The sequence below is a fragment of the Drosophila hydei genome, unplaced genomic scaffold (assembly GCF_003285905.1).
Source record: "Drosophila hydei strain 15085-1641.00,03,60 unplaced genomic scaffold, DhydRS2 tig00008114-arrow-pilon, whole genome shotgun sequence".
In the NCBI taxonomy this organism is placed as follows: domain Eukaryota; kingdom Metazoa; phylum Arthropoda; class Insecta; order Diptera; family Drosophilidae; genus Drosophila; species Drosophila hydei.
Genome location: NW_022045827.1, coordinates 7,852,652 through 7,878,052, shown reverse-complemented (window position 1 = coordinate 7,878,052; position 25,401 = coordinate 7,852,652). Strand labels below are relative to the sequence as shown.

Sequence of the window (25,401 nt, the reverse complement as noted above, 5' to 3'; positions counted from 1 at the left end):
ATGATTGCGTTTCAGGCACTGTTCGCTCGCTGCTTGCTGGGCATCTACTGGTGCATGGGCCTCGTGCCTTTGCCACCTGTGTCTCAGCGTTTGCGGCTGGCCGTGGCCTTGTTTATACGCCTCATTTGGTTCGCATACTACACGTGGATGCTGATCATCGGCTACTCTTATATATGGGTAGACAGGAGCTTGAGCATCAGTTACATCACTGGAACGCTTCTGCACATGGGCTACGCATTGCTAGGTATGCTAGTTCAAATGCAGAGCATACTTAAGCAACGATTGTATGTGCGTCTGGAGGACTATCGCATACGATTGCAGCTGCAGATGAGGCGACTGGGCTGCTCACACAAATGCCAGCGAACAGAGCGTTTGTTTTTTCTACTGGTCGCACAGATGTCCAGCGACATTGTCAAAACCTGGGCCAACTCCAAATATAACATATCGCCGGTGCACGTCATCTCCTTGCCGCAGAAGTGGCAACTGCGTTTCCACTTCGTTCAGCTGATGTGGCAGATCATGGAGCTTAATCAGCGAGCCGTCGAGCTGCGACACTCGCTGCTGCGTCTGGCCGCCGGCATTGACATCTGGCAGCCATACAGCCTGCCCGACTGGAAGTACTTGCAGATGCTGCGCCTGAGCTACGAGCGCATTTACGAATGCCACGAGATCTTCAACGACTGCTACGGCTGGAGCATGCTCTGCGTGCAGTTGATGTGCGGCTTTGAGTTCGTGGCGAATACCTATTGGTTCGTCACAGAGGCCTACGTGTCACAGCGCATATACATGTTTATCTACAACGGCAACACCTGCTTCGCCATTGGCACACTCATGACGGCGCTCTTCTGGTACGGCGGCGCAAGTGCTAACAATGTGAGTAGCTGAGGCCTAAGTTGATAGAGAGATGGGATGATGAGAGATATAATCAATAATAAAGGGATACATAGAATATCGAGTTACCTCTTTATTAACATATACCTGACAGCCCCATTAAGTATGCTACACTTTTCCACTCACATCCACTTTCACCTGCCATGTTAAAGCAGAATGCTGAATCAGGTTCAATAATTATGCCAGTGATGAATTGGTAGACAGACAGTGCTTAAGTCAGCTCTAGGCATCTATCATACTGCCGACCAGTTATTAGTCCAGCTGCAGCTCTTGACTGGATCAGTTATGAGGCGAGCGGCCTTTCACCTCGTGCTATGTTTCATGGGCGTGCGATGCAATTCACGGCTGCATCGCTTGCAATACCTGCCTTTTGGCTTGTGGCTCTGCTGGCTTGTCACGCTTTGGACAGGTGTACTCAGATACACATCAGCGATGCCGGATTGCACTCTTGATTGCCTGATCACATCCTGCATGTTTATAATGCTGAGTGCTGCACATGGCTGCGTGCTGCTGGACACCTTTCTGAAGCGTCGCTCACAACGTCAGCTGGAGCTGCAGTTGGCAATGCATCAGTTGAGGGATCAACATATAGAGAATGTACTGCTTTTTGTCAATTGCGCCTTTGCGGTGGCGGCGTTGCAAAGTCTAGTCATATGGTTCGGGTTCAGCACCAAGTGGGAGTGGCAATCGCCCATCTTTTGGGTATCTGCGCCCAGTGCCTGGGCAGTACAGCTGAAGGTCATTGCGTTCCTCTCGGAAGTTTTGGTGGCCAACGAGCGGCTGCTTGGCATGCGCAACAGCCTGAAGCAGCTGGTGTCACAGACCAAAAGCCACAGCCAGCTGCTCGACGTGGATCAGCTAATACGACTCAAAGAGCAATACAGACAATTGCATCTGATCTTTGTGCAGCTCAACTCAGCCTATGGCCTGAGCATGCTCATTACTTTCATGGTCTTATTTTTCGACTTTGTATTCAGCGCTTATTGGATAGCCAAGAACACATTGATCCGCTCTCAAGATGGACTCCACTTATTCCCTCAACTGGGCTTCGCTATCAATGTGGGCCTGCTGCTCTCTATCACCTGTTGGCACTGCCAGCAAAGCTCAAATCATGTGAGAGTTCAACTGATACTTAAAATGAAATTATCTTAAATTTATGATGTTTTTACAGAGTCGTCAAATTGGCTGCTTGATACCAAAGCTGGTAAAGCCTTTGGGCAGCAAGCGCTACAATGATTTGGTCAGCGAGTTCCTACTGCAGACGCTGCATCAACGCTTCGTGGTGACGGCCAAGGATTTCTTCAGCCTCAATCTGCATCTATTGAGTAGCGTAGGTTTATGACTTTGATTATGTTTGATAAATGAATTTTCAAACTCACTTATCCTTCTCCTTCTGCAGATGTTTGGCGCTGTGGTTACGTATCTTGTCATACTCATACAGTTTATGTTTGCCGAGAAGAGTTCGCATGCTGCAGCCAGGCCGAAGTAAAGTTTCAGTTTCAGCATGCAAATCATTTTTGACTCAGAAAAGTATTCAAGTCACGAAATACAGATATAATGATCTCACGAATAATACTTTCCTTCACCAAAACTTATATATGAATGATTTTCAGCTGAACAATCATATGTTTAAATACAAAATGTAACTATTGAAAAGCTTAAGAATCTATGAACTACTTGTTTTGAATCATATTCTATTGATTCATTCATTCATTCATTCGCTCATTAATTCATTCATTCATTCATTCACTCGTTCATTCATTAATTGATTCATTTATTCAGTGATTCATTATTTCATTCACTCCTTCATTCATACGTTCAATCATTCACTCATTAATTCATTGATCCTATCATTCATTCATTCATTCATTTATTCATTCATTCCTTCATTCCTTCATTCATTCATTCATTTATTCATTCATTCCTCCATTCATTCACTCATTCATTCATTGATTCATTGATTCATTCATTCATTGATCCTTTCATTCATTCACTCATTCATTCACTCATTCATTCATTGATTGATTCATTCATTTATTCATTCATTCATTCATTTATTCATTCATGCATTCCTTCATTCCTTCATTCATTCATTTATTCATTTCTTCATTCCTTTATTCATTCATTCAATTCTTCATTCATTGATCCTTTCATTCATTCACGCATTCATTCATTCATTCATTCATTCATTCATTCATTTATCCATTCATTCCTCCATTCGTTCATTTATTCATTCATTCATTCATTTATTCATTCATTCCTCCATTCATTCATTTATTAATTTATTCATTCATTCATTTATTCATTCATCCAAATAATATTGATGCACGAAATGAAATAGAACATCAGCCTCACAACCTGCTATCAATCATACATTGTAGATGCAATTAGATATCCACTCAGATCACTCAAATGTGGCCTCGCCTATAACAAGCATCTGCTAGCTGCAGCCCAACAATTATTTAAGACGCTTTAGCACTTTTTTTACACTTTGCACAAACTTATAGCAGACACTGTTGCTCAGAGCTGCTGCAGTCTAGTATTTCAGCTAGCACATGTGCCGTAATTATTTATGCCGCCCACAGAGCGTTAGTCGGTTGGGTGCTGGGGGCTGCGGGGGCGTCTTGGGTGCCCACATGGAAGTTAGACTACATCAAGTTTTAGTTATTCTTAAGCAGACAAAACTACTTCACGCATATTAAACTGGCATTTCACAGGCACAAAAAACTTTTTCTAATATGCAAATTCATGCCGAATCCTTGTGCATGGCAGTAGAAAGGATAAAGTAGCGCCAGCAGCAGGGGCACACATCCTTGAATTAACACGTGCGGGTTCGCATTAATTTGTAAACTGCTCGGGGGACCTACACCATGCTGGTTATCCAGTCTGTGTTTTATCAGAGGCGCAGTGAGATATATAGAAAGAGAGAGGTATATTAAGAGAGAGGGAGAGAGAGTGATAGAGAGGCTAAAATGGTTTTTGTCGTTAGCTATGCAAATGCCGAGACATGTAAATATTATTTACCACATGGCCAGATGCTCGAAATGTAACTGTGCCGGCACTTCTCATCTTAATTAACATAGAACAACTAACACACTTCATTTATAAATATTTATAAGCTTCAAGGATTAGTGCACTAAACTATTTTTATATGCTGATCACGATCAAAAGGTAGCAGAAAAAAACTGTTGCTGCTCGCTCTGAACTGCACCAGATACAACTGCACTCAAAGTGAGCTAAATTATGCATTCAAAGCTGATGCTTAGCAGGTCTGCCTAGGCTTGCTGAGGCTTTAGCTGTATAAAATGTGAGATCATAGCCACAAAACACAGTAAACAGCTGTTGTGTAATTCAACTAGATTAATTCTGATCTGGTCTGATCTGAAGCTAGACTTATTTTGGGAGCGTGCAAGAAGAAGAGTAAAGACAGAGAGTGCTTAGTTAGTTTGATTCTGATATTGATTAAGACAAAACGCTTGTCACAACTATAATAGTTGACGCTAGCCAAGAAGCTGAGCCAAGTCAGTGCTAGACAAGCTAATCATTCAGCTAAGATCAATTATGCATGATAAATTCGAAATTGATAAAAATTCGAGCATTTTACAGAGTGGATAAAATGTACTCTGAAATTTTTAATTTATATGGCAAAGACAAAAACAAATAAAAATATCAGAATGTAGCATGACTCTCAATTTAAATATTTATTATAATATTTATAATATTAATTTAAAAATTAAAAAAATTAAAATTATCTTTATTATATATCTTACATATATTGTTGTGTGATATGCATATATATATTTTTATAATTGCTAATCTAAACTCTTTCTTGTCGATGAGGTTAAGACAAAGAAAAACAAATCAAATCAAATCAACAAAGTCGAATTCACAATTCAAGTCTTTGCAACTAAATTTATTAAAATCAATGCAAACTCTGAAAGGATTGTCAAACTGATTAATGCAAGTCATTGCGGGCTGTCAAAATTTAGGCAGCATATCGAAAGCAAGAGAAAGCAGAGTCTCAAAGGAACAACTAAAAATGAATCCCAGTTTCGAAGAGATGTGGAATGGTTCTAACTCTGTAAGTCGCTCTCTAAACCTTTTTTTTTATAATTTTTAACCAACGCTTTGAGCAGCCAGAGAATACAGAAGTTGAAGACAACATCTTTGCATCGATGCAGCCGTATCGCGTGCCACTCTCAATGTCGTCGGGCAGCGACTTGCGTATGGCGATGGCCTATCGGAAGGCGCATGCGTGGAATGTCATTGAGGCGACCAATGAAATGGAGATGATCAGCACGAAGACGATTTGCAGGAAATGCCTGCTGCATACCAAGGTCTGCCGCACCTACGGCCATAATCTGAAGAAGTACGAAATGGATCTGCAGCTAGCCAGAGCCAGGGTCAAGAAATGATTATTAATAAGTTTTTAGAGAAATCGTTGTTTTATTTACGCGAAAGAGTTTCAAAGCATCTTTGGCTGATTGGGCGCCCGCAAACGAGGTATTTTGCTGGGCGGTGCGCCGCTGTCCATTAGCTTATTGGCCTCCGTTTCGGCCAGGACCTGCTTGAGCTCCGCATTGGCGCCCACCTGGCAGTTGCGCCAGGGCGGCAGCAGCAGGCTGGTCGTGGCCGAGGGTGCCGAGAGCGGCTGCACAATGGGCTTGCCCAGCAGCAGTGGACCAAACTGAAAGTCGTCTGTTTTCTCCATTTTGGCAATGCGCAAGTCCTTCACGTCTATATAGGTCTTATTGCTCAGATTGGCAAAGCGGCGCGCCTCGACGAGTTGATTGCGTGCCAAGGCTGCAAGAGGAGTCGGCCATATATTATCGCGAAATTAGCTCTATCCTCACTTACTGTAAGACAAGTCCAACAGATAACGGCGCGCTTCTGGTTCGGCATCAGCGTCATAGCACTGCAGCACATTGTCTATGAAGTTCAGGTCGTATCTTAGGTTCAGATTGGCCTCGGTTAATTTGTATTTGGGTTCCATTTGTAAACCGAACTCTGACAAGTTAGAAACTATGTAGGAAGTTATACAGAACTAATCGATAAGCAAACGCGTTGCCCAACACTCAAACTCACAGTTTAACAACACTCGCCACTGGACGTTGGGCACAGCTTTTCAAGTTCCTGTGGCATTAAGAGTTAAAGCTAATTGCTTTTTAGAGATAGAGCGAGCGAGCAGGCGAATGATTAGCCAATCCAACTTTTGGACCAACTAATAAAAAGTTGCGTGCATGTATGAATATTTGATTCATTTTACACAAGCCATTCAACTTTTTTGATGAATTTTCAATTTGAGGAGGCTTGCGCCTTTGTCTTGCAGCCCCAAACCCGACGCCGAGGCAAATCATTTGGCAAAACTTTTTAAATATTCATAAAATTCGAGCAGACAAGTTTCCAAATTTAATTAGTCAAATGAACGAAACGTTCCCAGCCTCCAGCTCATGCAGACAATAGAGTTTAGATCCGAAGCTTAGAGATTTAGGGCACAAGCCAGGATTCTACATTGAAATAGATTTGCAATTAATGCAAAAATAAGCGAGTTGCTTAGATGTGTGAAACTATGCAATTTTCCAATTGGAATACCCTGTCTTAAGAGGGTTGAAACGGCTTATAATATAGACTAACTATTGCATATAGGATGTCTTTTAGTATACTGATATGGCACTACTTTGAAAGGTTACAGAGTAGCTTATAGTCGAATACTTTTTTATTAAAGTTAAATCAAAAATCTATTTAAAATAGTATTAAAATAAAATTTATAGACAAGCATCTATTTGTACTAATTCCCATTAAAGTTGTACAGCGCAGGGTATCACATTGTTCTAGCCGCTGCTTATTGACTTTGTCTTTGTTTTTCTTAGCATCTTACAATTCACATGTCGGGCTCGTAGGTATGCGATACATAATCAAGTCTCTTTGATATTGCTTCTTTAATATCAGTCATTCAATCAGCACAGGGTATTCCATCATCTTGTCATATATATTTTGTCTATTCGACATTTCCTCCTTTAATATCTGTCAATCACTCAGCCCAGGGTATCCCATAGTCGAATACCCTCTCTTTCACTTCCTTTTGCATATATACAATCATGTACTACGCACGTAAGTTAGCTACTCTCTCTCTTCTATAACTTTCTATCAATAATTCAGTCCCTCATCACTGGGTATCCCATAGTCGTATTAGAGTCACAGCTTAATAATCATATTGGGTTTATATTTCATCTAGTTTCCTTCAATATCAGTCAATCATTCAGCACAGGGTAATCCATAGTCGTATACTCTCTGTTTTACTTAATTTTACATCCTCCCAGTCACAAGCTCTGCTCTAAGGTAAGCCTCTCTCTTTCTGATATAGCTGTGTATCAAGCATTCAGTCACCCATTGCAGGGTATCCCATAGTCGCTCACTCTCTCTTGTTTATCGCTACATCTTCACATTTACGTGCAGTGCTCGTACGTATGGCATTAAGGCCCGTTTGGGTTTATGGTCGACAATCTATTGCCATTTGTAGGCTGGCAAATACGTTTTTGCGCCTCGTTTTCTGTCCGTTTGCCATTTACGTTTGCCCGCAATGTGCGCAGGCGAAATCGAAGTTTTATGCTAATTTTTGCAACAGCACACACACATACATCTCTCTCTCTCTCTCTCCCTCTCTCTCTCTCTCTCTCTTCTCTGCTCTTTCTAGCATTCCATTTAGCTCTGACTGAATGGGCCTAGTGCCATATCTGTTTGTCGTACGCCTGTCAACACAAGGCATTACAAGGCAATTACGAATTTGTTTATGGCATCGAAATCTGAATTTCCCACATGTCGAGCTTAAACAAAGGATCTCAACAATTGGCCAAATTGCCAGAGCTGTAAAATCACCTCAAAATTCAGCTGATTTTACGGTTACTGCATGAGGGAAATATGAGACAATTCAAAAATATTTTGATTCTGGTGAAAGTCAACAGAATGACGTCAAGTTTTTATACAAGAAGTAATTGCAGATTCTAGACGCTACTCCACACTGTGCGATATCAGCCAAAGCATGTTGCAACACTGTTTAAATAACACTTGAAAGCTTTGCTTTGACTGTTCACAAAAACAATCGAAAAGTCGATAAGAATGCATAACATTTAGAAAGCTCATCAATCTGGCCGCTCCACAAGGAAATCAGTTGACTCTTGTCCCCATTTATTGGAAGTTCTATGTACTTTCAAGGCGCTGGGAGTTGGACACAAATGGCAAATGTAATCAACAGCTGTAATCAAAGTGCACACACACAGACACGAATTGTGAAGCACAAGTCAAGCCTTATAAATTGTACACCCATCCATAATCCAGTTCCACTTAACCACCTAGGGCGCGTGTCGCCCCCGCGTGGAAGGAAGAATAATAAGAAGTAGAAGAAGAGGCGAAAAAAGTGCGTCACTTAAAAGTTTTGCACTCACTTGACCAGAAACTTTTATTTTCTGTTAGAAAATTTCCCATGGGTAACCAAAAGCAAGTAACGAAATGTGCGGACTATACATAGTATAAATGTATGAAAAGAGTGAGAGAGATAGGGCGAGAGAGAGAGAGAGAGTAAGAGACAGAGAGAGCAAAGTTTTCGTGTCCACAAATTGAAAATATTTCACAGTCATATTTAATTTTAGTAGAGCGCAAATCTCAGAGGTAATCAAACAGTTTGAGAGCCGCATTTTGTTCAATTTCATTTGGTGCCAAGTTCTCAAAGTGTGCGTAGATATATATTCATATATTTATATATATATAAATATATATATGTGGAACATGTACTACATACACACATTTAATTAGATTCGTAAGCGATCGCCCTGCCCTGGTCGTGGACTTGGCTTATATTTCAACCTTCTTGACTTTGTCGTCTGCAAATTTAACGCAGCACAATAAAAATGTCAAAGTACGTACACAACTTTGCGAAGGAGCAAAAAAGACTATCAATAGTGGCAGAGTGGGGCGTGCCCAACTTGGAAATACCCAGCAAGTACTGCTCACGTACAGTATATGGTGAAAGTATATATTTATATATATATTATTTTTTTATATATGAATATATTTATATATTTATATATTTCTTTATTCATATATTTATATATTTATTTTATGTATTTTTATGTATGTATATATGAATATATTTATACGTTTATATGTTTATATGTTTATATATTTATATATTTATTTATTTATATATTTATATATTCCTTTATTCATATATTTATATATTTATTTTTTATGTATTGAAAAATTATATTTATATTTATATTAGTATATTTATTTAATTTATTTGTAGTGTATCACTCTGTCCTTCTCTCCCTTCACTTTTCCATACTCTCTCTCTCTTTCTCATTCTATCATATTTTCTATCTATCTTTCGATATATGTCCATGTATAATTATGGTTTACTCTCAGGTTGTGTGATCTCTTTAGCTATATTTATGATTGATCCATTTATGTCTATCTCTCTATCTCTCTATTTTGCTCTCTCCCTCTCTGGTTACCTCTCTTTTACCTACAGTCTCTCACTCTTTTACTGTCTGTATGCCCCTTACTTTCTCTGTCTCTCTCATTCTGTCCCTCTCTCTACCTTCTTTACTTTTCCCCCTTCTCACATCGCCCTTTTTTCCGCTCAACATATCTCTTCCGCCTCTCCTCCCGAACCGCTCATTTTGTAACCATTTCCGCAACTCAATCGAACCCATTTCAAACAGCTTCACCCGTACAGGGTATGCAAAGAAAAAGGAAGTAATGAGCACATAGAGAAAGCAAAACTAAATAAATAATTCAGTATAAAATGTCAGAAGCATCAGGAGCATTCGCCATGGTGACTAACAAGGAGAACGGACAGGGAAAGGGGCGACCGGGAGCCGGGCGAAGGGCGTGGGTGAGGGAGGAGGTGGAGCGGGAGGAGAACGGAGGAAGCGGGAACGTCTCACGATTTCAACGGAAGTAGGATGACAGCGACAAGGACGCCGTGGAGTCGGCAGATGCATTCAAGGAAGCAATTGTATTGTCTGACTGCTGTTTTCCACTTTAGTTTGCCACGCCCACCTGGCAGCCGACAGCCGACAGCCGGCCCCGACCACTCGCTGTGTGTAACTTGTTGACGTTGATAGTTGTACGTGCCGAAGGTGAATGGCATCTGTGGACGCGAAATTGAATTCGTGCCTGGCAAGTTTCACACAGCTGAATTGAGTCGCAGAGTCGACAAAGCGTCAGGCGATGTCCTCGCGGGTGTTGGCTACTGTCCTGATGGCTGCTGCCTGCTGCCTGTGCCCGGCTTTGACTCTGGCTCTGGCTTTACCTGCTGACTTCGATATTTTGTCACATTACGTTGACAATTTAGATGTTTGTCTGCGCGCATTCTCGCAGGATTCAATTTGGAAAATGCAACCCGAAGAATTTGCAATGCGTATTGAGCGAGTGCGAGTGCGGGCACCCCCCTTAGACAAGTACCGTTCCGGTCGCCCACTCATTCATTAGAAGCCTTAATGTGCCCAACAAAATCTGCCACATAAATAAGAAAAAAAAAACAAGAAAACTGCAACACTTTTCATTCTCCGCCACTTGCCTAGGGGTTGGGCAACCCTCAACCCTTGAAGATTGTAATGTCGCAGCGCAAACCCAACTGCCATTTCATTGTTGTGCTCTTCTTTTTCTACACATTCTATTTTATATAATGTGTCTCGAATATCTCACTGTGTGTGTGTGTGTGTATCAAAGCGCAGGAAACACGTGCGGGCAAAACATTTTTCAAGCTTTTAGCGCTGCATACAAATCAACCCCGAAAAAAAAAACCAAAACAAAAACTGAGAGTGAGAAGGAAGGCAGAAGGGAGAGCGAGCGAGCAGGAGGGGGTATAAAATCCCATTCACAATAATTTGTTGAACTTCATAAGAGGCAAAAGTGTTGGAGGGGATAAGAAGCTTTCCCACTCAGCAATCTGTTGCATTATGATTACACCAAAAGTCGCTCATCTGAGAGATAACAGTAATCACTCGGAACAGGTGAACAGCTGAACAGCTGAACACCTGAACAGACCAAATTACACTGATGCACTGCATCAAGTTAATGGATGGCAGCTTCGAGTAAGTAATGAACTGCGACTTGCCTTGATTTCCCACACAAGTCTTAAGCTTCAAACAATCCCCAAGCAAAACTCAATTAATCCAATTGAATTCAATTTAGTTGCGCTATTATCGTCGACAATGCTTCCATAATTGAAAGACTTGTGGAAAGACTGAGCTTGGAACTACTATTTACTAATCATTTTGAACCCCATTTCATATAAAGATAATATGAGTGCGAGCGTATTGCTTCTTATCTCAGTTCATGTCGTTTTTCAGCTCTTGAAGAATTTTAAGTAAATTTGATCATTTTTGAGTTATTATATCGATAATTATCGATATGTTGTTAATTGATGAAGATATCATCTACATCTACAATATAAGATAATACGATACGAAATCCAGTTAGACAATGTCAGTTAGGTGGACTCAGCTCTTAGTACTGAAAAGATAAAATAGTATGCTTTAACCCTAGGACTAACTTTTGACGATAGTAAATATACACTATATAATTATAAATTCATGTCTACCGATTTTATAAGCGAAGTACAAATGGGAGCAATAGCAATCAAATAAGAGTTTATCCAATTGTAAACATAAATATTTGCTTAGGTTCAATGAAAAGTTAAACAACTTTAATCAGTTTCAAAAGCTAAAATTAAAATCGATATCTAAGATGATAAACTATTTTTAAAAATTTAACAAATAGTATGTAAAATATCCTAGATTTCAATAATTTAATCAAAATAATTGCAAAAAAAAAACAGCTTCAAGTCTGTTAAATAGCAGTTTAGTGCGCTCTCCCCGTAATAACAGCAGACGATTACTGTGAAGTAACAGAATTATAGCAAGAGGGGTGAGTGTTAACAGCATATGTTATCATTAACATAACAGCGGATAACAGTTAACAGTGCAGCTTGCAAATATGACGCTTTCGCTCACATGCACAAAATGAACGTTTACATAATAAAACATAATTGATTTATTGCTTATTTAAATAGGCAACAAATTCAAAATTTATATTTTTTAAGAGTTCTTAACTTTTTTAAACATTTCCCCAGTTTTACCCCAGCGACGGAACAAAAGCTGTTCAGAGCAAAAACAATGCCAAACTGTTGCTCCTTTTAACAGTGCCGCTTATTCACCTCGATAACAGCCGAAGAGAGAGCAAGCGCTTGCGCATCAGTAGCCGAGTCACTGTTACGGCGAGTGGGTGAGAGACGCCACACTCTCGCTCTCGCGCTCTCTGCTTATTGGCGGTTGTTGTGGACAGCGCTGAAGCCGACGCACTTCGGCTACTCGTTACAGCTGTCGCTGCTGCTATTTATGCTCTCGTCGGCCGCCGCTGCCCCCCGTTCGGCTCTGCTGCTGTTGGCATTGCAGCTGGCGCTGCCGCTGCTGAGCCGCACTCAGTCTGCTTGTTACATTTGAATCGCATGGTGGACTCGGTCGGCTTCGTGTCTCGTGTCCGGCCCGGCAAGCTGAGATTTTCAAAAATACGAGTTTAGTGCACGTGTATGCCGAATACAACACACACACACAACTTAACCCACCCGCCCTCGCACAAACTCTACATTCCATTTGCCATTTGCCATTTGGCGCTGCAATGTCCAAGTCGACGTCGTGTTGAAAGCGTCCAATGTAAATATGTGCACACATGCAGCCACATAAATTAAATGCATTTAAATCCGCAAAAGATTCAAACTAAAGTCAAAATACAATAATTACGGCATAACATTCACAGCACACACACACATGCACACGTATAGTGCGCTATTACAGGGGAAATGTGCTGTGGCGACATCTGTTGGACGACGTGTGTGTGAATTCCAATTTCCGCTCGAAACGCAGACTTTAAGCAAGCTTTATCCGGTTTTTTTTCGTTCTCTCACTTTGACTGTTTTTCTCTGGTTTGTTTTGCTCTGTTTTTGGGGTTTGCATTTTTAATTAAGTTGTTTCTTTTGCGTAAATCCCAAACAGTTTGCGGTTATTTTTGGAAAGTCGTATAAGGTAAGTGAAATTGAGGCATTGTTTACAGTTATTATGCATAAATGACATTTGTGCCACATATTGTAGTGACCATATGTAGAATTTTATAATTTATTTAAGTTTTTTTTAAATTTAAGCTTTATGTTTTTTAATTAATTTATATTTTATATATTTTTCTTAAATATAAAATATAAATTAATAATAAATATATATATACAATAAATTCTTATTTGTGCTTTTTTAATAGTATTAATAAGTTTTTATATCAATTTATTTTTTATATTATTTAATTTTAAGCAAATGTGTTATTAAGATAATTTGTATAGTTATTAAGTATGTAAATATATATACGCATCTCTTACCAAATTTTCTTTTATTTTTTATTATTTTTGTTAATAATTAAAATTCAATTAAATTTTAAATGTATATTTATAATTAACTTTGACTTAGTAGCCAAAGAAATTTCTTTTCCTAATGAATATTTGATAAATTAATTGTGTGCATTAAATGTAGCCTACTTTTCAGCGCTTAGACATTAACATGACATTGAGTCCTTGACAGCCTGAACTATTTCGTATATATTCCATATATTTATATCGCATATATTCCAGCTATGGTTAATAGTTATATATTCTATGCAAGCTCTGCAGCATATTCTTGTTCTGAAATTAAAACTAAATTCGATTATTTATCGCCGCTATAAACCAAACAAAAATTTCAATTTCCTTTTCAAAATTTCTATACAAATGGCCATTGAAATGAAAAGCTAAGCCCAGTGCAGCTTATAAGATAAACAACAGCAGATACAATATTAAAATGGAAACTTTAACCTTGGCTGCAGCACAGCGCTGACCAACGGCTGGTGGACGGCTGGAGGGGGCATGGGACATGGGGCATGTGGCATGTGGCATGTGTAACCGCATCAAGGCCACAGCCGTCAATGCACAAACATTGGCCCACCCTTTTATGGCATGTAGTGGCACGCCCAGTGTTTGTTATTTGTTATTTTTACTGTACACATGACAATAACGCCGCCGGCTGCCAGCAGAGATGTTGCAGCAATGCAGCATGCGGCATGCAGCATGCAGCATGCAGCATGGGACCCAAGCCTTGTATCAAGTGCAATAGTTTCGAGTGGACCGAGGCAACTTTTTCCATTATGAATGGTGCGGTTGCGCTTTTGCCCCATTCATTATTTACGAGTTTCGAGTGCAAACTTGTTTCGCCAGCAAACAAGTGCCGGCCAGAGAATTAGAACCGTCGCTCGACCGCTTAAAAAGAACGAAAGCCGCTATGAGACGCCACTTGAAAGCAGCTCAGCTGCTCCTCAGCCAACTGGCAACTGGCAACTGGCAACTGCCGACTGCAGCTCTGCCGCTAAGTGCTAAAGTTTTCTGCCATAAACCAAGACAAAGCCAAACGCCCACATTGGACAGAATTGGAAGTTAAAAAAAAAACTATGACCAGCTGTAGTGGGCTGCAATCAACTGAATAATACTCGCTTAATAATGTTTTGAAACCAATCTTGAATTGACTTGAGCATTAAGTATATTTTTGCACTGATCCTTAAAAGAGTTCATCAAGTAAAAGATTTGATCATGGTTAGAAAAGTTCATCAAATGCTGATCATTTGATGCGCTGTTTGTATTTCTTAGCTATAGCCCAAAAGCTTTTTAAATTACATTTATAAAAGTCTTATCAAGCCCCAAGTAGCTAAAAATAATAATTAATTCTATACAGAAGTTTTTTAAAATTAGTTAAGATTTGTATTTTGCCAAGTCAGTTTAAAGAAATATTTTTTCTTTTTTATGTTGACTTTTCAGCCTGCCTTTCATTGGGTTACATGCTGATGTTATGCGCCGATTAAAATACTTAGTTAAGGCATGACTCAAGACTTCAGTTCTCAATTCTCAAACTGATTTCCCTCTATCTCTAGACAAAATCCATATACTCGCTCCAGCTTGACGTACAAGTATCATAATAACAAAGTAGCTAAACAAATCTAGAATCTGCTAAAGCTATGATGCGTGCTGTTGTTATGTTTTTTACGTGTTGTTGTTTTTATTGTTTTTCTTGTGTTTTTGTGAATTATGTATTGATAAAATGCTTGCAAAGTTTTCAGGCTTGAAGCGAACGAGCGCATTTATGCGTGTGCATAATTTTCAAAATCACTTGTGAAACAAAGTCGCAAGTTTTTCGGTACGCACACACTCACACACAGACGCACACACAGCCGTCAGAGTTTAGGCTGTTGAAGGAAGCGAGCGCCTGTGCCCGCTCCGCTCGTTGTCCCTGCACCATCAGGACACAACTTCTCGTGCATGCAGCACATTCTCTGACATTGATAAATGATTTTCCTTCACCCCACATAAAGTTTGGGCACAAGAAAAGCGAAACAGTCGCTGCATTCAAGGCTGGAGCTGGGCAGACTCGTGTACCCGGATGCATTCATGGCTACAAAATTGTTGTTGTTCACTAAACCGTGAACTTTGTAGCTCAGTGTAAATTTGCCTAGCCGACTGAAATTATCAGCAGCACACTCAACGCCTGCAAAAGACGAACCAAACCAAAAAAAAAAAAAACCCAGTGAAAATCATAAATAAAATATAGATGCTGCAAGCCCAGTGCAACTGCCCCAAATGTAATTATGCTCGTTGCAGGCAGCAAGAAAAATAGAAATAGAAATGAAAATAGTAGAGCGAGTGTAGAAGATGCTTCAACACAATTCATTCAGTTAAAAGTCGTTGGGCAACTAAGTTCGTCCAGGCGAATGCAAATGAAAAACCGCAACGCATGCTCAAGCCGACTTTTCCACAGTCGCCAAGTTTCGAGTTTTCCTCTAGGCCAACATGTAATTAGAGCGCGCACTTGCCAAAAATGTTGTGGGCGCAGCGCTTTGAAGTGCACACATAAGCTACGTATATATATTTATATGTGTAGGTGGTGTGCATACTGCTGTGGGAGACTGTGCAACAGTCGGGCAGGCAGTCAGCAGCTGGCCGGACCGCAAAAGTTCAAGTTTGCTCAACTCCAGGCAGGAGGGGCATGCTGCTTGTCTGCTGCTGAGTCCTTGGAGTGCCTCTTGCCTGCCACAGGACGAACTTGTCTCTCTCTCTGTGTGAGTCTGTGTGTGTGTAAATTGGACGAATGTGCCGTTATGTGTCGATGTGTTGACATCCAAGTGCACAAAAACTGCAGAACTTTTGTTGATGTCGTTTGAGCAGCGTAGCACCCATGCCACGCCCACCAGCCAAGTGCGGTCACAGCCCAGACCGTAAGAAAGTTATGCAATTGGTCTCTACGCCATTTTTACTTCACTCAAGATATTTTTAAAAAGTTATTCACAAACAATCCCAGCGCAACATGATAGCGGATTAAATTCCAACTTCCATTTAAAGCAGTCACAAATATTGTTTGCTAAACCAATTACCATTTAAGAACTTTAACATTATGTCTAATGAAAGTGATCTGTTTAAGTACAAGGAGCAAGCTACCAAGCTTATGATAGGTACAATCAAGTGGCCGTCGATTGGGACATTAAATTGTAGTTGGATTGAGCTTTGGCTGTCTGACACGAATGTAGCTTAGGATATGAACTGAAATTTATAGACAGCTTGCAGTCTTAGCCAGCTTGAAAGCTTGTGAAGCTGAGGTTGACAATATAAACAACTTGATAACTGATCCAACTGAGGGCTTTTGAGTTTTTTCTGGCCTGAACTAAATGTAAATGAAATGAATAAGATTTATCTTATTCTCCAACTACCTACCTAGACTGAATTTTCATTTGGTTTGCTGTTCTGTATACCTATATATATGTATCTATTTCTATATTTTCTGAATCTACTATATGTCTGTCTTTGGGCAAGAAATATCTTATCTTAGACTGAAGCCACAACACAGCTGATCGATCACACCTATATCAAACAGATACAATTAGTGAGACACTTATCACTCCTTCAGCATTCATACCTTCATACTTTCATTCATTCATGCATTCATCACATTCTAAACTTTATTTCTTCTTAACAATAATCAATCCTAGACAGCGCTGCACAGCTTTGCCATTTATTTATTTAAATACATTTTTTTTGCAATTCAAATAAGTCAGAAAGCAAGAAACCAAATGAGGAATAAATCAGCTCTTCTTTATTGTAAATATATTTTCACTTAACTTGGTTAATTGCATCAATTGTTAAGCCTAACAGGCCATAAGCTCTCAACTAGAATACAAACAAAAGTCTACAAATATCTCGGATAATTAACAAAAGTTGCTCTTCTTAGCAACAAAGTCTCGACTCGAAGTTATGAACGCGCAATTGAGCAAAGAGTTTCGCTTCGATTAAAATGCAATTTGTCAGACAAGTTGATTTCAGATATTCAAAGAGCTGCGCCACACTGTGGAAATGTTGCTTAAAATTGAAAAATTATAATTATTTATGGGCTGGAGAGTGCATCATATAGTCGGTGAGATGAGCTCTTAAATATACGTAAAACATTTAACGCGAGCCTTTGTTGATGCCTCAACTCGACTCGACTCGACTCATACGCTTCATTTGTGTGGCATAAATAAAGCCAACCCCCTCGGCCCGCTGCCAGTGGTCCGCAGTGTCCATTCATGGTCTCCATTGTGAGTTTTTCCATTATTTTGTATATATATATATATTTTGGTATTTTTTTGTTTTCCATTCAAATAAGTAATGAAGTTCTCTCTCTCAGTTCGGCCTGTCTGTTTGTGTGCGTGAGATCGATGTTGCTTTGTTGTTGCTTTTATTGGATTTTATATTTTTATCGATGCACGTTAAATTTTATTGCAATTGTTATGCGCGCATCTTTGCTGCAGCTCGCGTTTTTATATTTAATAAATTTAAATCACTTTATATGCGAGTTTTATGTGCGTTAATAATGCGCCACACATCACGACGTGAGTGCAGGAGCGGAGGGGGCGGAAATGCATTTTAACTTTTTCGCCATTCACAATGAACCAAAATGGCGCTAGCGGTTGCCAGTGGGCGGGGCAAGAGGCGTTGAATTTATTTGTTTATGGCTTATATCAACTAACAAACTTTATGGCCACGTTAATGGTGTGCCGAAATTTAAAGTATTTTATCTTTTCTATTGTTTCTTTTTTTTTTTTGGTTAAGCGATAATATTTCTGGGCGTTTCATGTGATTGAAATGTTGAGAAATAGCCAATGGCAATTCCAATTGCCTTTACTATGTGTAACGGCACAGTTCATATCTCTTACTTAAGCCAATATTTATTTCAATAAATATGAATTGAAATAAATTTACAAATACATAGAAACATATATAAATATAAATATTTAATACTTATTTAGAATACATTTTTATTTTAAGATTACCAACAACATTTTGCACTCAAAGCCTCGAGGTTTCTTGCGAATTTATGAGAATTGCGCAGAAGAATCGTATTTAAAAATACATTTACTTTTAAGCTTGCAGCACAATGAGAAATACAATTTTGTTGCCTTCGGGGCATGACAAAATACGAAAATATCCTTAAATTTGTGCATAACATTTCAGTATATAAATGTGAAAATAAATATATTTGCATTGTATGTAAATAAATACTTGTCATATAAATAGACATAAAAATATATTAAAGACTGTCAAGACTTTAGCAAAGGAGCATCGCGCTGAAAGCTGCTGTAAGAAGTGAGTGAGCTCAGGTCGGGAGTGCCGGCTCGAACACACCTTCAACACCGCGCAGAGCTGCTATTCGACAAGTACACACACATACACACTCACACTTAAGCTCTAAGCTAAGATTACGTCTAGATAAGATTTTATGTTCATTGATTTCTAATATGTTATGTAGCAGCTCACTTAGATCTATACAATCTGCTATTCATAATCTATTTATCCCCATTTGGTATATGTTTCTTAACTGTTAAATAACGTTTTAATGATTTTCAGCCACACTTAAGCCTTGAAAGCAGTTCTTCATTATGCTAAAAGGATTTTTTTACAATCAATTGAAAATCTAGAGCTCAGCTAATAGTATAAAACTCTATATGAAACAATTCTAATGCTACATAAATTATAATTTTACTTCATTTATCCAATCATGAGCCAAGTATATTTTTTTAAGTTTATAATTCCCTACTCTACCCACCATCTTGAGCGTCACTCTTTCTAATTGGCGCTTTGGTCTCACTTACATTTTTCTCGCAGCACAAAGCGCGTCTGCCATATCCCCTATAGAATTCAGCGTAAATTGCAATTGTAATTTTCTTGAACAGAGCGTAGCGCTGAGTGCTGTGTTGATATTTCAGTATTTTATGCCATATTTCATGTTCAGAAATAATGATGCTAAAAATGAAAATAATAGGTACATATTGATGAAATTTAATATGATGAGAAAAGCTCAATTTGCGCAATGTCAGCGCTGGAGAAAAGCGAATGAGCGAGCCAGCGAAAACCAACAAGAATAACAGCAGCAAAAACAGCAACAACAACAACAACAACAACAACAATGAACAAGTGAAAACATTTTTGTTATTTCGCATCAAATTTCCAATTAAACAAAAATTCTAATTTATTTTTCGTTCCACTTTACGTGTTTGTTGCTATTTTCCCTCGCCACCCACCATTTCAACGAACTGCTCTGTGTGTGTGTATGGGTGTTTGAGTGTGTGTTTATATACCATATCTAATATTCTTTTGTAGTAAATTATGTGAGGTAATTATTTTGTGGGCAGCAGCCATTCGATTTCCACAAAGTAATGCGTTGTATAATACCTCGTAGAAAAACGTTCTCATATATTGCAGCGTAGTATGAGATATATGCGAGGTCTATTCAAAAAGTATCGAACTCCATTTTTGTCAGCCCTTACTTTAAATGAGAACAGATGGAGTTACATTGTACCAAAACCTATGAAAGTAACTAAATCCAACAAAATTAACAGATTTGAATTTACCTATTATAGTTTTAAATAATCTATGAATAAATAAGGAAATGCGACAACATTAAGAATAAGAAAAACAAGATTGAAAAAAACAAAAACAGGAAGTTGACGCGAGCGATAAACATAAAAAAAGATTAATTTTGTACCCGTAAAACTCATCATAATTAAAATATAATTTTGTTATTTATTTACTGAGATATATTCATATTATTTATTTTTATATTTACTTTTTTTAATTTTTATAAAAAAACTAATTTAATATTTTTTTTTTTTTCATTTTTTATTGTATTAAAATGTTTTATAAATTTGATTCATGAATGTATTTTCTACAAAATTTCTTATATATTTGTAACTGTAGCGATAAATTGTGGGCAATGCTTTCATAACTTACTAAATAAACAATTAAAGAAAAAACAAAACGTATACTTTTTGAGCTGACTACTCCTATATTAAGTCCTGCTGCAGGATATGTATCAATTTAAGTTAAAAAGCTTATGCAGCTAATATTTGCTCAATCTAACAAATATATTGTTTGTTTACCATTTGTATCTAATATATTTTGATATATTTTTATATTTATACATTCATATATTTACTTATTTATATTTGATTTGTTGGTAATAACATTAATTAATCGAAAAGCTTTTTCAAACTTTATAGATACTTTTTAAAAATTTTATTTCATATATCAAATATAGTTTTTTTGGTTTCTTTGCCAGTTCATGTTTGTTTGGTTTGCTATGCGCTTAATTGAAATTGCGCCTAATTAGTGGAAGGCTTTCGCCTCATTTGGCCAACAAAGCGACTAGTTGTATCTATATATACATACATATATGTATGTATGTGTGTATATATCTGCATCTATTGGCTGTCTATTGTGTGCCGTAGTGTTCTTTCTGCTTTTGTCACAGTGTCAACCGCCAAAATGCGTGCGCCTGACAGTCGCCAGGCCAAATGGCAGCGCATTTGTATCTGTATCTGTATCTGTATCTATAGCTATCGCTTTAGCTGTATCTGTAGCTACAGCTGCATGTGTGTTGTGTCTATTATGTGAAAATGCGCATGTGGCCTGTGTTGGCATATAAATGTCGTATTCAATAATACAACAGAGGCAAGCGCACACATTTTAAAATCGACTTATATTCACACACATATAGAGAGGCCAAAAGCCCAAGAGTTAAGCGCGTGTCACGCACATTTATCACTGCGCCTACAGCCAGCAAATTTCTATGCGCATTTTTCTATTATTTATTATTTCAACGGCGAGCTGCAGGGGCGCGAGCAGAGCTCGTTGACAGCTGCCATTGATTTCATTTGGAGACGTGGAAAATTAGCCACGTTTCCGCTTTTATATTTGCATGCTGCATAAAAATAATACAGTTCATTCATATGCTATATATATATAAATAATACATTTGTATGGCATACAAATTGCGCATACGCCGCTTGGGACGCCCCGAGCGAACAGCTGCGAGGTAAATTGTGTGGCGTGCCCAAGCATTACCAGAAAGTGTGAGCTTAAGTCTAGTTTGAACAACAAAATATGACTGAATATGGATGAGGCCGTTATGCAGATAGATCGCTTGAGGTTGGCTTAGAAGAAATCGAAGCTAATTCCAAATAAAAATCATTTTCAATCAACTCCAATTTGAATTCAAGTGACTGAACAAATATATATGCAAATACAATTTATGTTTATATACATTTATATTATATATCTAAAAATACATTTTATAATACGAATTCCACAACGTATTAACTTATTAATAAAACGTTGACATTTTTAAAACCTATTTAAAGTTTATTATATTACATATATTAAAATCAAATTAGTTTGGTCTTAAAATGTACAAATTTTATTTTAAAATTAAATTTGATCTATAATTATGTCTATATGCCAATCTCAGTTAAATTAAATATATTTTCTATATCAAAATTTCTGCTCCTGAAAGTATGCAACACAAATTTTGCAATTTTCAATTTATAAACAAACCTTAAAGAAGTTGCTGAGCTCTTGCAGCTTTCTAGAGTACGCTTTTGATACAGAAGTTACAAAGGAAAAAAGATAATTAATACTGCTGTCACAAAAACACAATGCGTAAGGCGCTCAAATTGAATTTTACTGATGAAATTTAAATGAATGAAATATCAGTTACTTCTTTGTGCCTTAATAATAAAATGCCAGACAAAGTAATATTAATTGCAAATATTTAATTCTTCTTTTCAGCTCATAAATGCTTGATGAAAGGAAACACACACATAGAGAGACAAAGAGAGAGATGGAATATAAAAATACAAACTATCAAGAAATATGTACTGTGAAATTTAATTAAACCTCAAAAGAATTCGCTTGATTAAAATTGTTTTGCTACGTTGTGAAGTGCAGAAACAAAAACGGAAATAAAACAAAATAAAAATTGAATATTTATATTGCTCGCCTGCAAAGTCATAAAATTTTCATTACTCTGTGAAAACTATGGGAAAATGCATTAATAAAATCATGTGTAAAGATGACAACAAATTGGATGAAGCTGAAAAGTGAGCAGAGCTGTCCCAACTGCAGCTACAGCATCTACAGCAGCCAAAAGCTAAGGTAGGCCACATCTGAAATTTCTTGAGAATATAGCTGTCTATGTATGTATATTTTGATACAATTAAATGAAGTTCGACGTGCTATGTGCGAGCGGGCTGTAAATTTAATAAGAGCAAAAAGCTTTTCTACACATTCAAAATATTTGGACAAGTTTTTCAATAATGCAATAAAGTTGGCAACGGCCCGAAGCAGCAGCACGACAAGGACAATGTTGATGAAACAAAAATATTGCCCACAATTTGTTAGCAGCCATCGACTTTGGACCCGCCATTTGCGGCTACTTGTTTATCTTCCGGGTACGCCCAGCAGAGAGGGAAAGACAGAGAGAGAGGGGGGACTTTTCAATAGACCAAAGCAGCGGACAGTCAGCGCATAAACAAATAATAAAAAGTAGAGGAAAGAGCCCAGAAAAGAAAGAAAAAGTAGCCGCGACCCTGGCAACGACCTTTGCAGCGGGCTCATTTATCAATGCACGGCACGCAGAAAGCCAAGCGCCGCGGGCTCAAGAACTCCCACGCTTTCGCGCTCTCTGACCAAAAGACAGTCAAATTTGACCAAAGGAAAAACAAATTAAAGTTGTACCAAGTACTTTAAGGCGACGCCAGCAACAAATCGAGTCAATCAACATTGACAAAGACGAAAAGCAGCTGTAGAGAGCGAGAGAGAGAGAGAGAGCAGCAACTATAGAGGTTTGGGGCTATTTCTACAAGATTTACCTGACCGGCATAAGTAATCAGGCCAGCCAATCGAATTCTAAACTGTCGTCCAAAACCGATTTGGACACAATGCTCCAAGACACATAAAAAAATAGAAGAGAAAAATCGAAGCAAAGGCAAAGGCGATGGCAAAAAGTCATCAATCGGCTCAGACGCATTAAAAAAGCAAGACATATGTGACTGTTCCACAAAACAATTTCAGCTCGCTTTAGCTCAAATCCTTTTTCTTTATACTAAATATGAGTTAAAATAGAAAAAATTTTGAATAAAGTGAAATACATGTAAATAAAATATAAATATATAAAATAAATAGTAAATAAAACATTAAATAAATAAAATAAATGTATATTTAATAAAAAATTAAATATTTTATTTTAAGACTGCAATCTAGGTACTGCAGTGTTTAGTTGTTCTATTTAAGCAAAAGCTTTTTAATTTTTCCACATTTTATTAAAGTTTATTGGCTTGGAACAGCACAACTATTAAAATGATTAATGAAGTCAAGCCCAGCAGCAATTGACCAAGATATAATTAAGTAGCAAAGATTAAAGTAGCATAAATTAAAAATCAATTCAATTATTTGATATAAAATGTTTTAAGATTAAAAACCAAATAAAATAGATTTAAGAAATACTTTGAAATTTATTTTACTTACAATTCTTTAAAGTTGTTCATACATAACTGAATGATTTTCCATGCCGATTGGAATTTTTGGGTTCACACATGCGAAAAGCTGTCATCAATGAAATCGATTAAGTTCGTATGTCGTTGTTGCCCACTTCCAACCAGCTAGAGAGTCGAGGAGAGAGCAGCAGCAACTCATTAAAAAGCATTAAACGGCAGCAGCGGAAGTCGTTGGACTATCAGACGGAGACACGCTTCCGGTTTGCGCTCGACTCCAGCTCGGCGCAGATTTACGGGCGAAAGTGCGTAAAAAGCAGCAGCAACAGCAATAGCTGATGATTGTGCCCTTGAGTTTTTGTTTTTCAGTTTTTCCTTGGCTTTTCTTTTTCTCTTGTTCTGTCTTTCCTCTCTTTTTTTGGTACAAAGATTGTCACCGGGCCAATTGCAGGGAACGACAACTTCAAATGATTTATCGCCAGATAGTTGAGTTCAAAAGCGAAACGCAAAGAAGCGAAGGCAACTTTGCAGGGCGCACAAATATTTATTTATAAAATTGTTATCCTTGCCAGCGACGAGGCCAGACTCCTTTAATACTCCCGCTATGCCTCCCTCTGGCTCCCTCTCTCTATCGCGCTCTGTCTGTCTGCGTCTCACTTTGTTTTGCTACAGCTTTTGCCGCCATCGTTCGATAGGGGAGACGCTGCCGCATGCCTTGCTCATTGCCAGGCATTCGCTCATTTTCAAATCGGATTTTATCAACTGAATGCCATTCTTGTGCAAATATCTTATCTCTCGCTGGCGCACAGGATAATGGCAACTTTTTCTCAGACCCCTCAATCCCGACCCCCGACCCACCCATTATCTACAATCTCCACCTCAATTTTTACTCTACTCTACTCTCCGCCCATTGTTCAAGCTGAGCTGAGCTGAGCTCAGTTCAGCCTCGTCTTGGCGCTTGGTTCATACAGCTTTGTATGGCTTTGGAATTATTTTGAAAGCGGAAATTGATTTTCCTTTTCTTATTGTGCACGACTTTTGTGTTGTTTTGTTGATTTCTTTCTTACATTTCTTCATCTACCTTTCCCCCCGAAAACCCCAATTTACTTATTCCATCTGCTCACTGCTTTTACATACATATAAATATGTACATCAATTTTTTTGCGCATAAATTAATGGTTTCTAATAATTGCCATAAAGGATTATATTGAACCTTACTGTCAGCTCGACATAAGTTTCAAAATTTAAATAATTAATTCCATCTTAATAAACTTTTTCCAAAATAACAGTTGGAGAAGCCTTTTCCTTAGATTTTTGTAAGAATATTTTTGTCTCTAAACACTTTGTACTCAAATAATAGATTTTCTTGACTTTAAAATCTTACAAAACTATAAAGTAGTTTTTTATAAATTTTTTTATTTTTAAAATTTTTTTTAAATTCTAAAGCTTTTTCAAAAATTATTTTTATCTATTGAGAATGCAAAATATTATTTCTTATGCATTATTTTATTCAAACAAAAAAATAAAACAATTAATAAATTAATTTCAATCCATTCTGCTTAATAAAAATGGATTTTTTATTTGAAA

At 37.9% G+C, this 25,401-nt stretch overlaps 4 protein-coding genes across 4 annotated transcripts in view; 3 read left to right on the top strand and 1 right to left on the bottom strand.

Moving 5' to 3' along the window:
* LOC111596091 (gustatory receptor 23a) lies at positions 1 to 2,380 on the top strand. The gene is made up of 3 exons (XM_023310152.2): positions 1 to 873; positions 2,063 to 2,221; positions 2,291 to 2,380. The coding sequence occupies exons 1-3, from the start codon at positions 1 to 3 to the stop codon at positions 2,378 to 2,380; spliced, it is 1,122 nt and encodes a 373-aa protein (XP_023165920.2).
* Positions 2,381 to 4,875: 2,495 nt separating this feature from the next.
* Positions 4,876 to 5,306, top strand: LOC111596092. The gene is made up of 2 exons (XM_023310153.2): positions 4,876 to 4,972; positions 5,028 to 5,306. Exons 1-2 carry the CDS (start codon positions 4,931 to 4,933, stop codon positions 5,304 to 5,306), a joined length of 321 nt encoding a protein of 106 aa, XP_023165921.1. The 5' UTR covers positions 4,876 to 4,930.
* A 6-nt stretch (positions 5,307 to 5,312) lies between these two features.
* Positions 5,313 to 9,536, bottom strand: LOC111596093. Its single transcript, XM_023310154.2, has 3 exons — positions 9,513 to 9,536; positions 5,749 to 5,935; positions 5,313 to 5,694 (listed from the first exon to the last, which is right to left on the bottom strand). Exons 1-3 carry the CDS (start codon positions 9,534 to 9,536, stop codon positions 5,357 to 5,359), a joined length of 549 nt encoding a protein of 182 aa, XP_023165922.2. The 3' UTR covers positions 5,313 to 5,356.
* Positions 9,537 to 22,279: 12,743 nt separating this feature from the next.
* The window catches only part of LOC111596079 (protein O-mannosyl-transferase TMTC1), a 43,391-nt gene continuing 40,269 nt past the window's right edge, over positions 22,280 to 25,401 (top strand). Inside the window, exon 1 of the mRNA XM_023310136.2 lies at positions 22,280 to 22,477. Coding sequence (XP_023165904.2) covers positions 22,395 to 22,477 — 83 coding nt within the window. The 5' untranslated portion in view covers positions 22,280 to 22,394. The remainder of the gene's footprint in view (positions 22,478 to 25,401) is intronic.